The following is a 14,931-nucleotide window of genomic DNA, read 5'->3' as shown; positions in this document are numbered from 1 at the left end:
CACGTGGGAGGGGTTCATTGTCAAATTTGACACTTCAAGGAAGGGTTGATGAAAACTGCTCTCTGGTTTATCCTATCCATGTTTGCTTTCCTATTGGTTCTTGCATAAGGGTTACTGTTTAGCGTATCTTTGCTTTAGTGTGTTACGTTTAATTTGATCGGGAGACGTGTTCGGTGAGTGAAATGGGGCCGTCAGATAAGCTGCCCATATGAACTGTTTATGTTCATGTGTAGGCAATTGGCCTGTTATTAACATACACTGGTTACCTCTAATAAAAACAGCAGTGCATTTCCACAGTTTTGTATTGTTTCTGAATATCCCCTACTTTTTTTGAAGAGTATATATATATTTGTAGGCATTTGTTAAATACTTGTTTAGTCACATGCACATGTATTATTGGAGAAAAGATGGAGGATGCAATCAGTGATGCGGAAATAGTAGACGGTTCATCTCTCTCGCACAAATTATTTCTTTAGGGTTGGCAATTTATGTAATTTAATGCCCCTTCTTTATATTTACTAGCACATGGACACAATAAATTATTAGCACAATTTGGCAAGTTTTCAACAAGGTACATGGTGCATGTATAGTATATATACTTTCATACACTTAATGATGAAATAAGTATTACCACCTACACACCCTTCCCCAACATTATCCTACCTGACAAAAGATTTGCAATGCATCAATTGATATTAAACATTTTAGTTGGCCACTTGATCTCCTCTACTGAAATCATGCCCAGAGTATCACTCATTTTCCCTATGAGTTGTGGTGAATGTCTTTTAAAGTTCTTGGAACATTTGGTATCACTTCCAGAGTATCACTCTATTTACCTATAGATATGAGTACTGGTGGATGTCATTTGGTACCACTTCCAAAGTATCACTCTATTTACATAGTGCCAGTAGTGGTGGATGTCTTTCGAAGTTGTTGGAAATTTTGGTAACACCTGTCATTTGAGGAGTTCACATAGCTAGCACATTTTTGAAAGGGAATCTCATTTAAATAATGTTACATTGAATATTTTCAAATTAAGCCAGAAACATGTGCTGCTGCCCTAGGACAAAAGCATTTTATGCACATAACTATTATGGAAGATGAAATTGGACAATTAATATTCTACAATTTAAAGCAATTCTTAATTATTTCTACATTCTTATGTCTTACATATCATGCCTAAAATCAACATTTTAAACGAAATATTGACTTTGTTTCATTTTCAGTATTTTATGGGTAATATTTATATAGCATTAAAATTTTAAAATTTTACCCGGCAAAAAATGAACTAACTGGTGTATGAAAGTATCTAAAAATATTTTCTAGGTTTCAAAAAATCTTGGAAGTTAATATCTTGAATTGAAAATGGCCAGAAAAATAATGAATTACCTGCAATATTACACCAGAGGGGGTTAGCGTAAGTCTACAACTTCGAATTCAGAATCCTTTTTTAAAAATGAATGAACTCACAAAACAGCCATTGTATTCAGACTTGGGGAGAAACTAGGTGGAGATAACTCTTCTAGGACTATCAGGTAATAAATCGACAAATTCATTTATAGATGAAACTGGACTTATTTGGCTCCTCTCTGTTATGTTTAGGTTAGGTATAATAGATAGCTTAATTTCTTTGTCTTTTATGTTGGCTAAATGATATAAATATCACTATTGCCATTGGAGATATTTACATTCCTGCCATTTCCTATCCTGTTTGTGCATTTTTTGAAGCAGCATTGTCATATGCATACATTTAAATTGTATCTTTACCTAGTGTAGGGTATAGGGTGAGGTGGTGTGTGTGTGGCAGGGGGTGGTACTGGGAATACACATTTATATTTCCCAAAGAGACGTCTAATGAAAAATGGGTTTAACTTAGAATGTTTATTCACCAGGGGTTTTAAGAAATTCAGATAAATAAAAGAAAAAAATATATTATATTTGTATTCTGAAGGATTGGTTATAATGTATATTCAACGGGTGTTATTAAGAAATACACAGCAATTTAATGTGGTTTATACAGATATTGCAGTGTATAGACACTAGACAGACAGTTTATGTCTCTCAAAGGTAAATTGTACAGGAAAAAAATACAGGTACTGTTGATCAATACTCTTATATCGAATTCCAACTAACAAGGGATCTTTTATGTGTACACAGGACCTCAATTTTTTGTCCCATCCAAACAACTATACAACTGTCCTTGTCAGGTCCTCTATCCTGTATCACTGACAAGGGGGAAAATCCCAGTGAACTTGGTTTATATATGATTGACAGTCTGTTTTTGAACTTTTGCATAAATGGGTATCTTCTTCGCTCAGTAGCTCACTATCTCTGCAGTCCAAAAAGACTGTTAGCACAGCTTTGGGAAAACTGTCACAGTGTCACCTTATCTTTGAAGTTAAATATGTTGAGCATGGAAAGATACATTCATTACCTTATCAGTATCATCTATGTATTTTATGTTTCTACACCGATAATTAACTCAACAAATTATATATGAATTGCTCAGTAGATCTATTTAGAAAGCATAATTTTATTCTACTGGCACGAGGAAAATTCTTTCTGGATTAGAAAGTATATTTCTTCTTTAAGACCACTCAACATCACTTCTGATTTGTTTCTAAAGTTCACATAGCTATCAATTTTCACCATCATCCTCCATCACAAAAGTACAATTTATGGGAAAGTCAAGAGAAGACAACTTGATCTTTTAACTTTGTATTTTGCTTTATATCAAATTTGATTAATCATAAATCTTTGACCTTTTCTTTATTTGAGAAAAAACCCATAGAAAATATTCTAGCAGTTGATAAAACCCTTGGTACTGACAACAGTAAATATGATTAAATCAGGATACGGATACAGACCCATGCTACTTTCTGCCAGAAAAAAAACACCAGTCTTTCATCCAATCTAGCAAGAAAATCAAGAAAATTATGTCAATTCCTTTGTCTGCATCATCATTTTATTACGAAATTTTCTCTACCCTTTCTGTTACAGTGAAGGAGATTGTTACTATATGACAGATATATTGGTTACATTGAAAAATACTCAACAAGTGACACGGGCTGCAAGAAATTAAAATTTGATTGTAATAATTTCAGTTCTGAAATAGGATAATGGATTTATTAAACAAGGTTTGGTTAGTAAATACAACCCTATTTTAAGTAGCTCTAGGATAAAATAAACATTACTTCGGTTAAATTTTACAAATAACTGGAACTAAAAATGAACAGAAAGAAAAGAAAAATAAATTGAAGTATTTCAATGGACTACTGGTATAAGACACTTAAAGAAACCTTGCTAAGCAAGTTATATCATTACTACACAAGTTTCAAACTTCTTTAGTTACTTGGTACATATCTAGGTCTGGGACAATACATCCAACATGCAGTTTCATACATATTCATTCTTTCATTAATATTAAATTACAACAGTTCTATTATGCAAGTAGATTTCAATAAAAAAATTTAATATCAAATCAGATTAGTATTTGGACTTATTATTAAAATGAGCAAGGATACAGACCACGGTTTCTTTAAAAAAAATGTTTTTTTTTTATTTTTTAGGTGCAAAAGCTAGCAAAGAATGACCTAATCCATGTATCAAACTGCTACCGAATCCCTCCTGTATAAATGGACTGTCCCAGCCCTTATGCTTTCCTATTGCAGAACTGAATAAGGCTTTACATTGTATCACTTTCTTTGCACAGCATTTTGTATTGTACATTTAAAATGAACTAATAGACTAATCCTGCGGGTGATAATTTTATAATTTGAAATGATGTATTAATAATAGCTTATAGTATAATGTATATCAATTACTTAAATGAATGATATGGACAAAACAAATTTTTAAAAATATAAACCACATTTAGTATAGTAAAGATGAAATCAATTCTAACATGGCCAACGCAAATTTGTATCAAAATGATAAAATAGTACAGCAAATGAAGAATGGGTCACGCATCATTATTAAAAACTTGCAAGCAACAACAATTAAAATAGTTATCCTTTAGTTTTAGAAACATTAGAGCAAGCATTATATGACATGAATTCAGGGCATTCATATCTTTTTATCAATATACATGAGCATCATTTTCAAATTTAAACACGAGATTACAATCGCAAAAACAGATAATAATATGTGAGAGAAAGTTTGAGGAATATGCCAAATTAAATGTGACGGAAATATATAAACAGATTAAACTCAATATTACTTGTGACATACAATTTCTTAACGTCTATTTAAAAATAATAATCACTCAGTTTGATCATAACCATATTCAACCAAATAAATGTACATACTCTAAACAGTACACATCCACTGTTTCAACAAATGAAATAATTCACAATATGTAATTTTAGAATTACATCCTAGTGACATAACTCTTTTCAAGCAGAAATAAAACTGACATGGCTTATTAAATTACAACTTTTGCTGAAATTTAGGAGAGTATAGACACATATTTGGTCAAATACAGGATTGCAAAGATTTTAAATGAGAATAGTGTTAAACACTTGACAAGAATTTCAACCTGAATGTTTTATTATAAAACATTAATTGAAAATTTGATCAATTTAATCTTTCTCTTAACACATTTCAAATTTCTACAGAGATCCTGTTTATAAATGAATGCATACTTAAAATCGCCCGAACATTACATATTTCATTACATTTTACCCTAAAAATTTCATTCAGTATTAAAATTTCTATCAATACATAGAATTTTAGTTTGAACATTAATACAGAACTTTAGCTACATGTACAGATTTTAGAAAATATTTTGCCAAATGGTATTATTTTCCCACCAACTCACTGTCTTTAAGTGGTTTCATTGTAAGTTGTAATACAAAGACTGGATAAAGGTTGACAATCATTAAACACAGTAATTATAACTTCTGGATACAGGTATAAAATAAAAATATTAATTATAGTACGATTAATTTACATAACGATTAGATGAAAAGAACTTGGCTTAACTGAGGTTTCAAATCAGTAACACAGAAAAGTCAAAATTAAATATATCAATATTATTTCTTACATATCATATGGCTGAGAATTAATATACATAAATTATTAATTATAGTTTACACAATGTTATTATATTACTACTTCAATTAAACTTTTTAAAAAATCAAATGAATTAAGGATATCTTTGAGATTCTTATTTTTTTTATGGTGCATAAAGTTTTAGAAAGTCAGTTTTTGTTGATCATTGGTCAAGTTTTTATATTAGTTTTGTAACTTAAATATAGAAAGCTACACACGCAGGTTTTTCTTTGAAAAATATATTATATAAACTATTATGTAGGCTACAAGTAGCCATATTTAAACAGTAATGTTCAAGTTCTTCTATCATGGATGAAAGGGTGCAATTATCTAATTATTAATATAGCAATCAGAAAACTAATCATAAAAAAATACAAAGTCACTATACATAACAAAAAATTAAATAATAATATTTGCTTTTTTCTATACAATCCCTAACAATAAAAATTGGTTCCTAATGAAATATATTATTTAATTGTAAGGATAGTTCTTGGAGAAATGCAATGTATCATTGTGTTTTCCAAAGGGAGAACTTTCGAAAGAATATAAAAATGTTCCAGATTTTTGGCATTTTTTAAAGCTTGGATATCTTCTTAATTTGAAACAAAAGATTAAAACCAATGATAATTAATCAATTAAACAATTCATTTTAGATGCAATTCATTTTGAATGAAAATGAAAAAAAAAAACCCCTTTATAGTATTATTATTATAACTTACATATATTTTATTATAATTTATAACCCTGCGTTAATCAGCATGTGATAAAATGCATCAGTAGATTGTAGGTAGATTTATAATGTAAGTGAATAAACAGTGAACACATAGTAACAAGAACAACTGAAGCGCACCAGATCCAAATATTAAAACTTGGTTTGAAACTGAACTCAGCAGCCACATAACAGTTTTAGACAATAATGGAAAGAAAAAAAAAACAATAGAAAAACTGTTAAAAATTCAAAATGAAATAAATAATTCCATTTGCAGGAGTCTGAATATTGTAAGGAATAAAATCACCATTCACTATCTCCTTTCAATAGTCAGGCCATCATAATAGCACAAGATATGTACAAATTTTCTTTTATTTTAAATAAAAACCAAGAATCATATAATAATGACTATAAGTTTGTGAGCAACTGGTGTATTGGCCCGATAATGATTCTTACAAGGACAATCACCCATAATTAATAATAATAATAATAATAATAATAGAAGATTTTGACAATTGCAGCCTTCATTCAACGAGAGATAATTGAATCATAGTTTATATATCAACAGTAGGCAGGCAGAAAAACAGGTGGGAATCATCTCTACATCATTACAGGTAACTCACAACTCAATTTCCAACATACATACAAATTTCTGAATTTAAAGAAAAAATTTCCATTTCGGGCTAGTTTTTTCCATTTCTCTATTTTAAGTACGGTTTATTATAAACATTTAAAATTGTCCTACCATTTTGTTGGGTTTTATTTTTTTCAAATAGGACATTATTTTTTGTCTTGTTATCAGCAATGGAGAGATGAAACTACCATAAAAATAAAGTATGGGAAGGAACGGAGGAGGGGGGAAGGGCAGAAAGGGAAGAATGGGGGGGGGGGGGATTTACAGCACTGTACAGGTGTAATACAGGAAATAATGCATGAACTAATTACAATTATGTCAATTATTCTGGTCATACAGTTTCTGGTGTCAGTAGATGACCTGCACACAGCCAGCATATATAACAATAATTAGACGGTACCGCTGTACGGTACATTGATATAATATTCACATTAGGAGCAACAAAACGTACATAAAAAGTGTATATATTATACACACTTATTCTCATATACAGCTCCACAAGTGTAATCCATTTTAGTAGTTCTGGAGACCTTTGATTAACAGTTTGTTTCCATGACTTGGGTCGGATCCCACACTGTATTATGTTGTTCTGTAACAGGTGGACCGATATATTAACACATTCAAGTTTGAAAAATCACAGAGCCGCCATCTTATTTGTTTACAGGCAGGGAAAGTCCTGGTTACCGATACAACTTGGTAAATAAATACCTTATCAACAGAATAACAATGTGGATTTGTATAAGTACAATGTGAAGTCTGTTTGTGTCAGTTACTCTTATTTGACAAGGCTTAGATTAGTCCTGTCTGAAGCAAAAGTACCGCACTAATTGCTTTCTCCTGTTTTTTACTCTAGAGAAATATTCAGTCTCGATAAACAGGTACAATAACTTTACACGATGTAAAATAAGAGGCCATAGCCTGTCGCAGGCCACTAATCACAGTAGTTCGTATTGACGTAGATGCATTCTCTGAATTATGTCTCGGCAGTCGTTGAAAACACGCCGGATATTTTCTGTATCTACAGCACATGTGAAGTGAGGGTAGCAGTAATGTCGCCCTTCACCACTAGCTGTACTGATTCTCTGTAAATATAAAATAATTACAAATATTAGAATCTATATGGTTTATAACTAAGCACAATAACACTGGCATCTCAATATAGCATGGTTCACTTGAAGGCACTGGCCAGCATGGCTCCCAACAATGTTAAGGCCATTGTTCACTAAGTTAATTTCATCTCTGTGAATTCTATTGTGTGACAAGCATCGTATTACTGCATAATGGTAGACTACCATTGGTGTAGTGATCAAAAAAAGATCATACTGAAAGAGAGAAGTTTTTCATTGGCTTTTTTCCAAATAAATTTGTGGGAAAATGAACAGAAATCAGAAAAATTACTAGTTCCTATGGTTGAAAATATTTGCCTCTGCATTGTTTATTGTGTTTTTTAAAAAATGTATGAAGTGAAAAAGTTTGCTGTTGAAACAGTAGAAACGAGGCTTACTCCCAAAATGTTCACTCCAACAAATGTTTTTGAGCGAAACTACATCCAAGTTCAAGATCAGTCTACAAGGAAAATAAATGCAGAATTGCCGTTAAAGAGTTGAATTTGTAAGAATAGACCTGGCAGGGTCAAGATAAAATTGTGGATTAAAAAGGTAAACTTGTCAATCAATCGGCATCACTGAAACGATCAGTCATAATTTTGGTCATCTATTTTCATTGTAACTTCACCCCCCTGATGCATACAACCTGCACAGTGTATCAAATTTTATTTATAACTTGTCTCATAAAATACTGACAACAGTCTGAAACACTCCATAAAATATGGTTTATGTTGTGTTGGACGAAAACAGAGAACTTTGAGAACACAAGATTTTGTCATCCATTATATGGCCGATGTTAGATTTACATAACATCATTTTAGAACACGAGGTCAAATTAACCCACTAAAAACAACGGGAGATAAAACACCAAGCCAAACATAATTTTGAAATTATCCCCCTTGAAACAGTTGTTCACAAATCAACTTGAAAGTACCCGGAAGTTAGAAGACAAATATGGTCAAAAACTTAAACAGTATGCTAATTGAGTGGTATAATGAAACAATGTTTATCAAGTCACAATCTGTTGGGAATATTATTGTAAGAAAATACAGACTTACCAAAAATTCATCTCTAATAAAATACTTGGCGCGAACAACTTCAGGATCATCACCTGCCTCACTAACAGCTATAAACATAATATTGATACGTTATAATCATAATTTACTTCAATATACAAACACAGTCTTTTCAACCAGTCTCCTGTCTAATAGCTCATTAAAATACTTATATGTAAACTAGTTGAGAATCGCCAGGGATATTAAGGCAGGATAGTGTTGTGTTCACAGGTATTATAATTAGTCAAATCAGTTTAACTATTGTTGGTTAAAGGATATAGTTAATTACGATAGGCATATGTCATCATTTTGCTAGGCAGATAGCTTACTGTGCATGCCCAAAGCAAGCTGGAGCCGATGATTTTAAGTTGACCCCTCCGACGGCCAAGATAAGACAGCTTTTAAGAAAAGCCTTCTTGAAGACAGGTACAGAGCTGTTCTTTTTTAAACTGGTTTATTTGTCCCACATTTACATTCAGATGCCCATGTTAAACTGGTTTAACATCACCTGGGAGTTTAACCCAGTTTAATTTGTGCATCTCAACAGACTTCTACCCACACCTAATCGCAACAGGATCCATTACATTCATTACACCTCAAAATGTTAATAAAAACTACTGAACTGTATATAATAGATTATATGAATCATTCTATTGCAGAATGACATGTCTCTACATGTAAATTACCGAATGTTTATACAAACAGTAACCGACTATTTGGAAAACAGCAATAATAAGTTCAGTTATAATTGATTCAATGATTTAATCAAAAAAAATATGGTGTAATTTACCATCGGGCGGCGTCTGGTACCGGGCATAATCAGGAAAATATTCCTCTATTCTTGATCTACCTCCCGAGACTTTTTGTGCTAACAAATCCTGTTTATTCAGGAAGAGAATTACAGATATAGTACGTAGCCATCTGAAAAATGCAAAAACAAAATATATGTATCAATTAGAGAATCTCTCTTTAATTCAATTACTTTCACTTTAATGAATAAATTTTCGGTGCATTTCCTTATAATCTGCAGTTTAAGTTTTGTTTCAGCCATCTTGCTTAGAATCCAAAACCAATGTTTTGAATTTGATGTTTTGGAACACCATTTTCATAAAGCATATTTTCCGTCACATGGTCGTTCTGTCGACAGTTGTATGTCGTGCATAGGAATTCATAATCGGCAATATTATGAGTGGTATACATCAACAGACATTCTTAGCTATCAAGGTGAGCATTTGGAAATATATTTAGGAACCAGGATGGTTGGTTGATGGTAGACACATACCAGACGGAACATAGCATTATGTACCACAAGCCAAAGAGTATTCGTCTGATCAAAAATCATCCTTGGTGTTCACACACCATTATACTTTCTCATAACAGACCATATTCAGTGTTATGATAGTCAAAAGTCATTTTGGAAGCCGAAAATTACGATATAAATTTGTACAATGTTGTTTTGACAATGGAAATCATTTGAAAACAGTTTTTGCCAAATCAATAAAATTTTGAAGATGACAGTGATTAGCACAAGGTATAATTTTATGGATACACAATTACTGAGTTTAGTACTATGCAACATTTCAACGAGGATATGCAACACATATTCTGTATATGTCTCCTATTTACATATTTGTATCATTTGCTTGATAAAGACGAGAGTATCCTTGTCGAAATGTTGCAAAGTACTAAACTCTGTAATTGTGTATCCATAAAATTGTACCTTGTGTTAATATGTTCAATTACTAAATGCATATCAAAGATGACAGTGATTTGGCTTTGGGAAAACCTCTCTGAAATTAACCTGGTCCCCTCCTTATCAGATCACCTAATTTAACGACAAAAATAAAAAATAACCTGTTATTCCAGATGCTTCTAAAAAGATCTAAAGATTCACGGAGTCGGTTTTGGCTAGGGTCTTCTCGTAACACTAAATTATAGCCACTACAAGCAGTTACAAATATAATGGCTGTCACATCATTAAAACACTGAATCCATTTTCTTCTCTCATCTCTCTGCCCACCAACATCAAACATACTGAAAGATATATACAAATAAAATAATAACACTAACATGGAATGGAGTTAATTTCTGTGATTACTTATTAAATATGAGGGGGGAGAATTTTGCCCTGACTGAAATATCTGATTTACAACTGTCAAATTGTACATACAACTAGGTCACTTTCCTTGTCAGTCCCACAGGATCATATCCATGACAGATCAGATAACTTTTGTTGTTCAAACGTCCACAAGATTCAACAATGTAAAACAAGGGCCATAACTCTAGAAGTAGTTAACAAAAATTGCTGACATTGAATAGGCTTATTCGTTTCACTAATATAAATAATACATAAATTTTTTATACAGAGAGGATGATAACTTTTATCGTTTGAGTGTTCACATGGTTCAACAAAATGAAACAAGGGCCATAACTCTAGAGAGAGGGAGAAATGGGGTTTAACATCCACTTGACACAAACTAGGTAATTCGGGACCAACATTTGATTCAATTTTAATTTAATAATTTGTTTGCGTGTAAGGGCCGGTAGCAGTGTAAAAGTAATTAATGCAAATTAAATAGGTATATTTGTTTTACTAATTTTAAATGATGCATGTAAATTTCATACAGATCAGAGGATTACTGTTCTCGTTAGTGTTCACAAGGTCCAACAAAGTGAAACCAGGGCCATAAATCCAGAAGAAATCAACGGAAATTATTGAAATTCGATAGGCCTCTTCATCTCACTAATGTAAACAACATAAAAAAACAACTAGAACTGCGATGCAGTGATGACGGGTTTCACCGGTGCCATGTTACTCTTGAACTGATGTCACTTCCGGTAACAATGAACACAGAATTAGCCAATAAATCCAGCAATATCAGTTCTATTTATACAACCAAGTCTCGGCACAATGACATCACTTCCATTATCAACAAAATATTTAAATTGGATTACAGAAATAACTACTTTGATTGTCCTTTGCATGACAGAAAATTAATTAAAATTTAAACAGAATTAACTCTTTTTAAACCTTATTAAAATTCGAAAAAAAACTTAAAAAGTGATCCTGACAAAATTGGTTATTTATCCGCAAGGAAAGACAATAGAAACACTTTTTCGATATCTATACGATTGTATTGATTCATTATTTGTCCACTGAAATCAAATATCATATTTTTATAAGAATAATGAATATTACTTACTTAAACAAATAATTGTTTTGGAGGCTAAAAATACAGTTTTTGCCAAAATGACATTACCGGTATTTCCGTTGATAATTAAAATGTTAAATTAGTTTTACGAAATTGTAAACAGCATTAGGCATCACACGGTGAAAATTTTATGAAAATCAAATAATAATTGATACTTTTATGGACCAAAAACCTTAAAAAGTGACTTGTAGAAAATTGTCTATTTGTCGGCAACTGAACAAGTTAGAAACTACTTTGTGATATATATATGAACGCATGGGTTCATTCTATTTCTTGATTGAAATCAAATATCTTAATTATAAACAAGTAATAAATACGACTCATTTTAATAAAATATTGGTTTTTAAGGCTAAAAATGTAGTTTTTGCCCAAATGATGCCATTTCCGGTGAGTGAAAATGTTAAAATGGTTTGACCTAGTCATAATTGGCATAAGACATCAAATGGTGAAATAAAATTGAAAATCGAATAATAATTGAAACTTTTACAGGCAAAAGAAACATGAAAAGTGATTGATGTTAAAATGCCTATTTCTCTGCAACTGCTCAAGTTGCAAAACGACAAGCAGTTGCTGAGATATAAGCAAAGTGGAAAAATAAAAATAATAAGAGCTAGACCTGCAAGCAGCACTGAACCGGCTTTCAGGAAGCAGACAGGAAGAGTGTCATACAATAGCCCATTCATCGAGCTACCAAACGATACTTTAGTTGTTTTGATCCAGTGACACCTGACAGAGAAATTGCGATTTTTGCAAGAGCACCTATTTTTTCAAAATATCGGATATTTTTTTTCGACTACTTCTGGTTTACAGATCATTGTCAGGATAGATTTAACAAGTGGTATAGGAACTTAACTTCCTGTACCAGAAGTTTCAGAAACATCCTTTGAGCAGTTTAAAAAAAAAAAAGAGCATTTTCAATAATTTAATGATTTTTCAACTTTTTCAAAGATTGAATCCCTTTTTGGACCCTTTTGGCGTGAGGTGCACGGAATCCTGGATAATCCACTAGAAACATCAATACTGATTGGTTAATCAAATGCCTGACATCATAGGGTCAAAAGCCGCTCGTATGACCTCTGACATGACCTATCGCAACAACTGGTCAGATCTTCATGTAGTGTAGGCCATTGAAAGAATAAAAAAATACAAAACAAAATATAGATCTGTATTTTAATCAGATTGTGGTTTTTCGTCTTTTTTCGATTTTTAATCCCTTTTTCTTTCCTATTCCAGTTATTTCAAAGTCCTCTTGGACGTCTTTGTGGACAACACTACCGAAGGGATTCTCAATAGAGAAAGTTTAAGAAAAACTGCTGGAGCAGTGGTCGAGATACAGGCGTCATGAATTGGGTATCATATGACAGTCCATTCATCGGGCCACTCAATGATACCTCAATTCATTTAAGCCGCTGATATTGGATGGAAAAATAGCTAACGCCTCATGCAGTATCAATATATTACTTAATGTCTTGCTCTCGACCATTAAACCACACAGACGAATATTCGACATTGAAAAATGTGAGATAGCCATCGTCATGGAAAAGATACAGGGTTACCGAAAATGTGATTTGTTTGAAAACAGGTAAAAAATTGACAAAATAGATAGGTTGCCAGGCAACGAAACATACGCCCACAGCAGCTAAATCGTCAACAAGACTTATCACATATTTTTACTTTTTTCGGTAATGAAAAATTTATAACACACTAAAATCTGATTAAGAGTAACAACTAATTGAGTAATTATCAGAATATCATTAGAATTTGTTCGTTTTTTATAAAGTTGTGCCCCATGCTAACATTTAGTATACGAAACATTTAATATCATGGATTTAGTTGTTCAAGTTATCAAAATTCATTGAAAATCAATATACTTGTTCGTCTCGAGACCTTAAACTCTATATTAATCTGAAGTCAATGGGATAATAACTTTAGTCTCTAGAGCGTCCACAAGATTTTTCAAAGTGATCAAGGGCCATAACTTTGGCAGTAATCATCGGAAATCGTTGAAAATGAACAGGATTCTTCGTCTCATGACCTCAAACACTGTGTATGAGTATCCACAAGATTTTTTGAAGTGATCAAGGGCTATAACTCTGGCAGTAATTATCGTAATTCGCTGAAAAAAAATTAGACTGCTTCGTCTCATGGTCTTCAACACTGTGTATAAATTTAAAGTCCATCAGATATTAACTTAAGCCTCTAGAGCGTCCTCAAGATTTTTCAAAGTGATCAAGGGCCACAACTCTGGCAGTAATTATCGGAAATCACTGAATATCAATAGGCTTCTTCGTCTCATGACATTAAACACTGTGTATAAATTTAAAGTCAATCGGATATTAACTTTAGCCTCTAGAGCGTCCACAAGCTTGTGGACGCTGGACCAACGGACGGGGGGCAATGACAATATACGACTACATTTCAATGTGGGCGTATAAAAATTAGATAACAAAATTACAAAGTTACAGCTATGTAGGTCAATTTTTTCATCAGTAAATTTTGGTTTCGTAAAACGTTTTGAAAACCTATTCATTCCATAGCCACCACTATTTCGTGGAAGGATGCTAAGAAGAAATGTATTAATATCGGAAATAGGAGACGAATTCAAGAAAAGACGGCCTATTCCGAGTATTTCCAAGCCGTTAATGGCACGAAAAACATCAAAGGTGAAATTCGAAATTTTGAAATACCAAAAATTTGACTATGATCCCGGCTACCCAGAAATTTATTCATTTCTTAAATACGAGATGGATACAACAAACTATGGCCTATTGTCTTTATTTACAAGCCTGTTAATGTAGATTTTTCACAATTTTTCATATGCAATCCAAAATGGTGACCATCAGTTGACCTAAATCAAAATTTTTCTCTGAACATTTTTTAGGCATTCCTTCAAGGATTCAGAAAATGTAATTCCCATATCGCAAAATTGTTAGGGATTTTTCACGTTTCAAGATAGTGGCACTTCCGGATTGATAGACTTCATATTTTATGAATGGATCAGTAATTTCTTAGCTAGTACTGAGGTGGGGGGTGGGGGGGTAGGTCAAAATTTCAGAAAGATCCCATGGTTATATTCTGAGATAAGGTTTGTGGAAAAATAACAAAAAAAAATCAAAAAAAATTATATTAATAGCCTTTACAAAAACAAAAAGCGCTCATATAA

At 32.2% G+C, this 14,931-nt stretch overlaps 1 protein-coding gene across 1 annotated transcript in view; it reads right to left on the bottom strand.

The window, feature by feature from the left end:
* Window positions 1-2,943: 2,943 nt before the first annotated feature.
* Window positions 2,944-14,931, bottom strand: part of LOC126814522 (guanine nucleotide-binding protein G(s) subunit alpha) — a 59,940-nt gene continuing 47,952 nt past the window's right edge. The window contains exons 8-11 of the mRNA XM_050539700.2: window positions 10,411-10,590; window positions 9,347-9,477; window positions 8,560-8,627; window positions 2,944-7,477 (exon numbers count right to left, since the gene is read on the bottom strand). Coding sequence (XP_050395657.1) covers window positions 7,331-7,477; window positions 8,560-8,627; window positions 9,347-9,477; window positions 10,411-10,590 — 526 coding nt within the window. The 3' untranslated portion in view covers window positions 2,944-7,330. The remainder of the gene's footprint in view (window positions 7,478-8,559; window positions 8,628-9,346; window positions 9,478-10,410; window positions 10,591-14,931) is intronic.

Source organism: Patella vulgata, chromosome 3 (genome assembly GCF_932274485.2).
Source record: "Patella vulgata chromosome 3, xgPatVulg1.2, whole genome shotgun sequence".
Classification (NCBI taxonomy): Eukaryota; Metazoa; Mollusca; class Gastropoda; family Patellidae; genus Patella; species Patella vulgata.
Note: the sequence above shows the minus strand (reverse complement) of the source record. Positions and strands in the feature narration are given on the sequence as shown.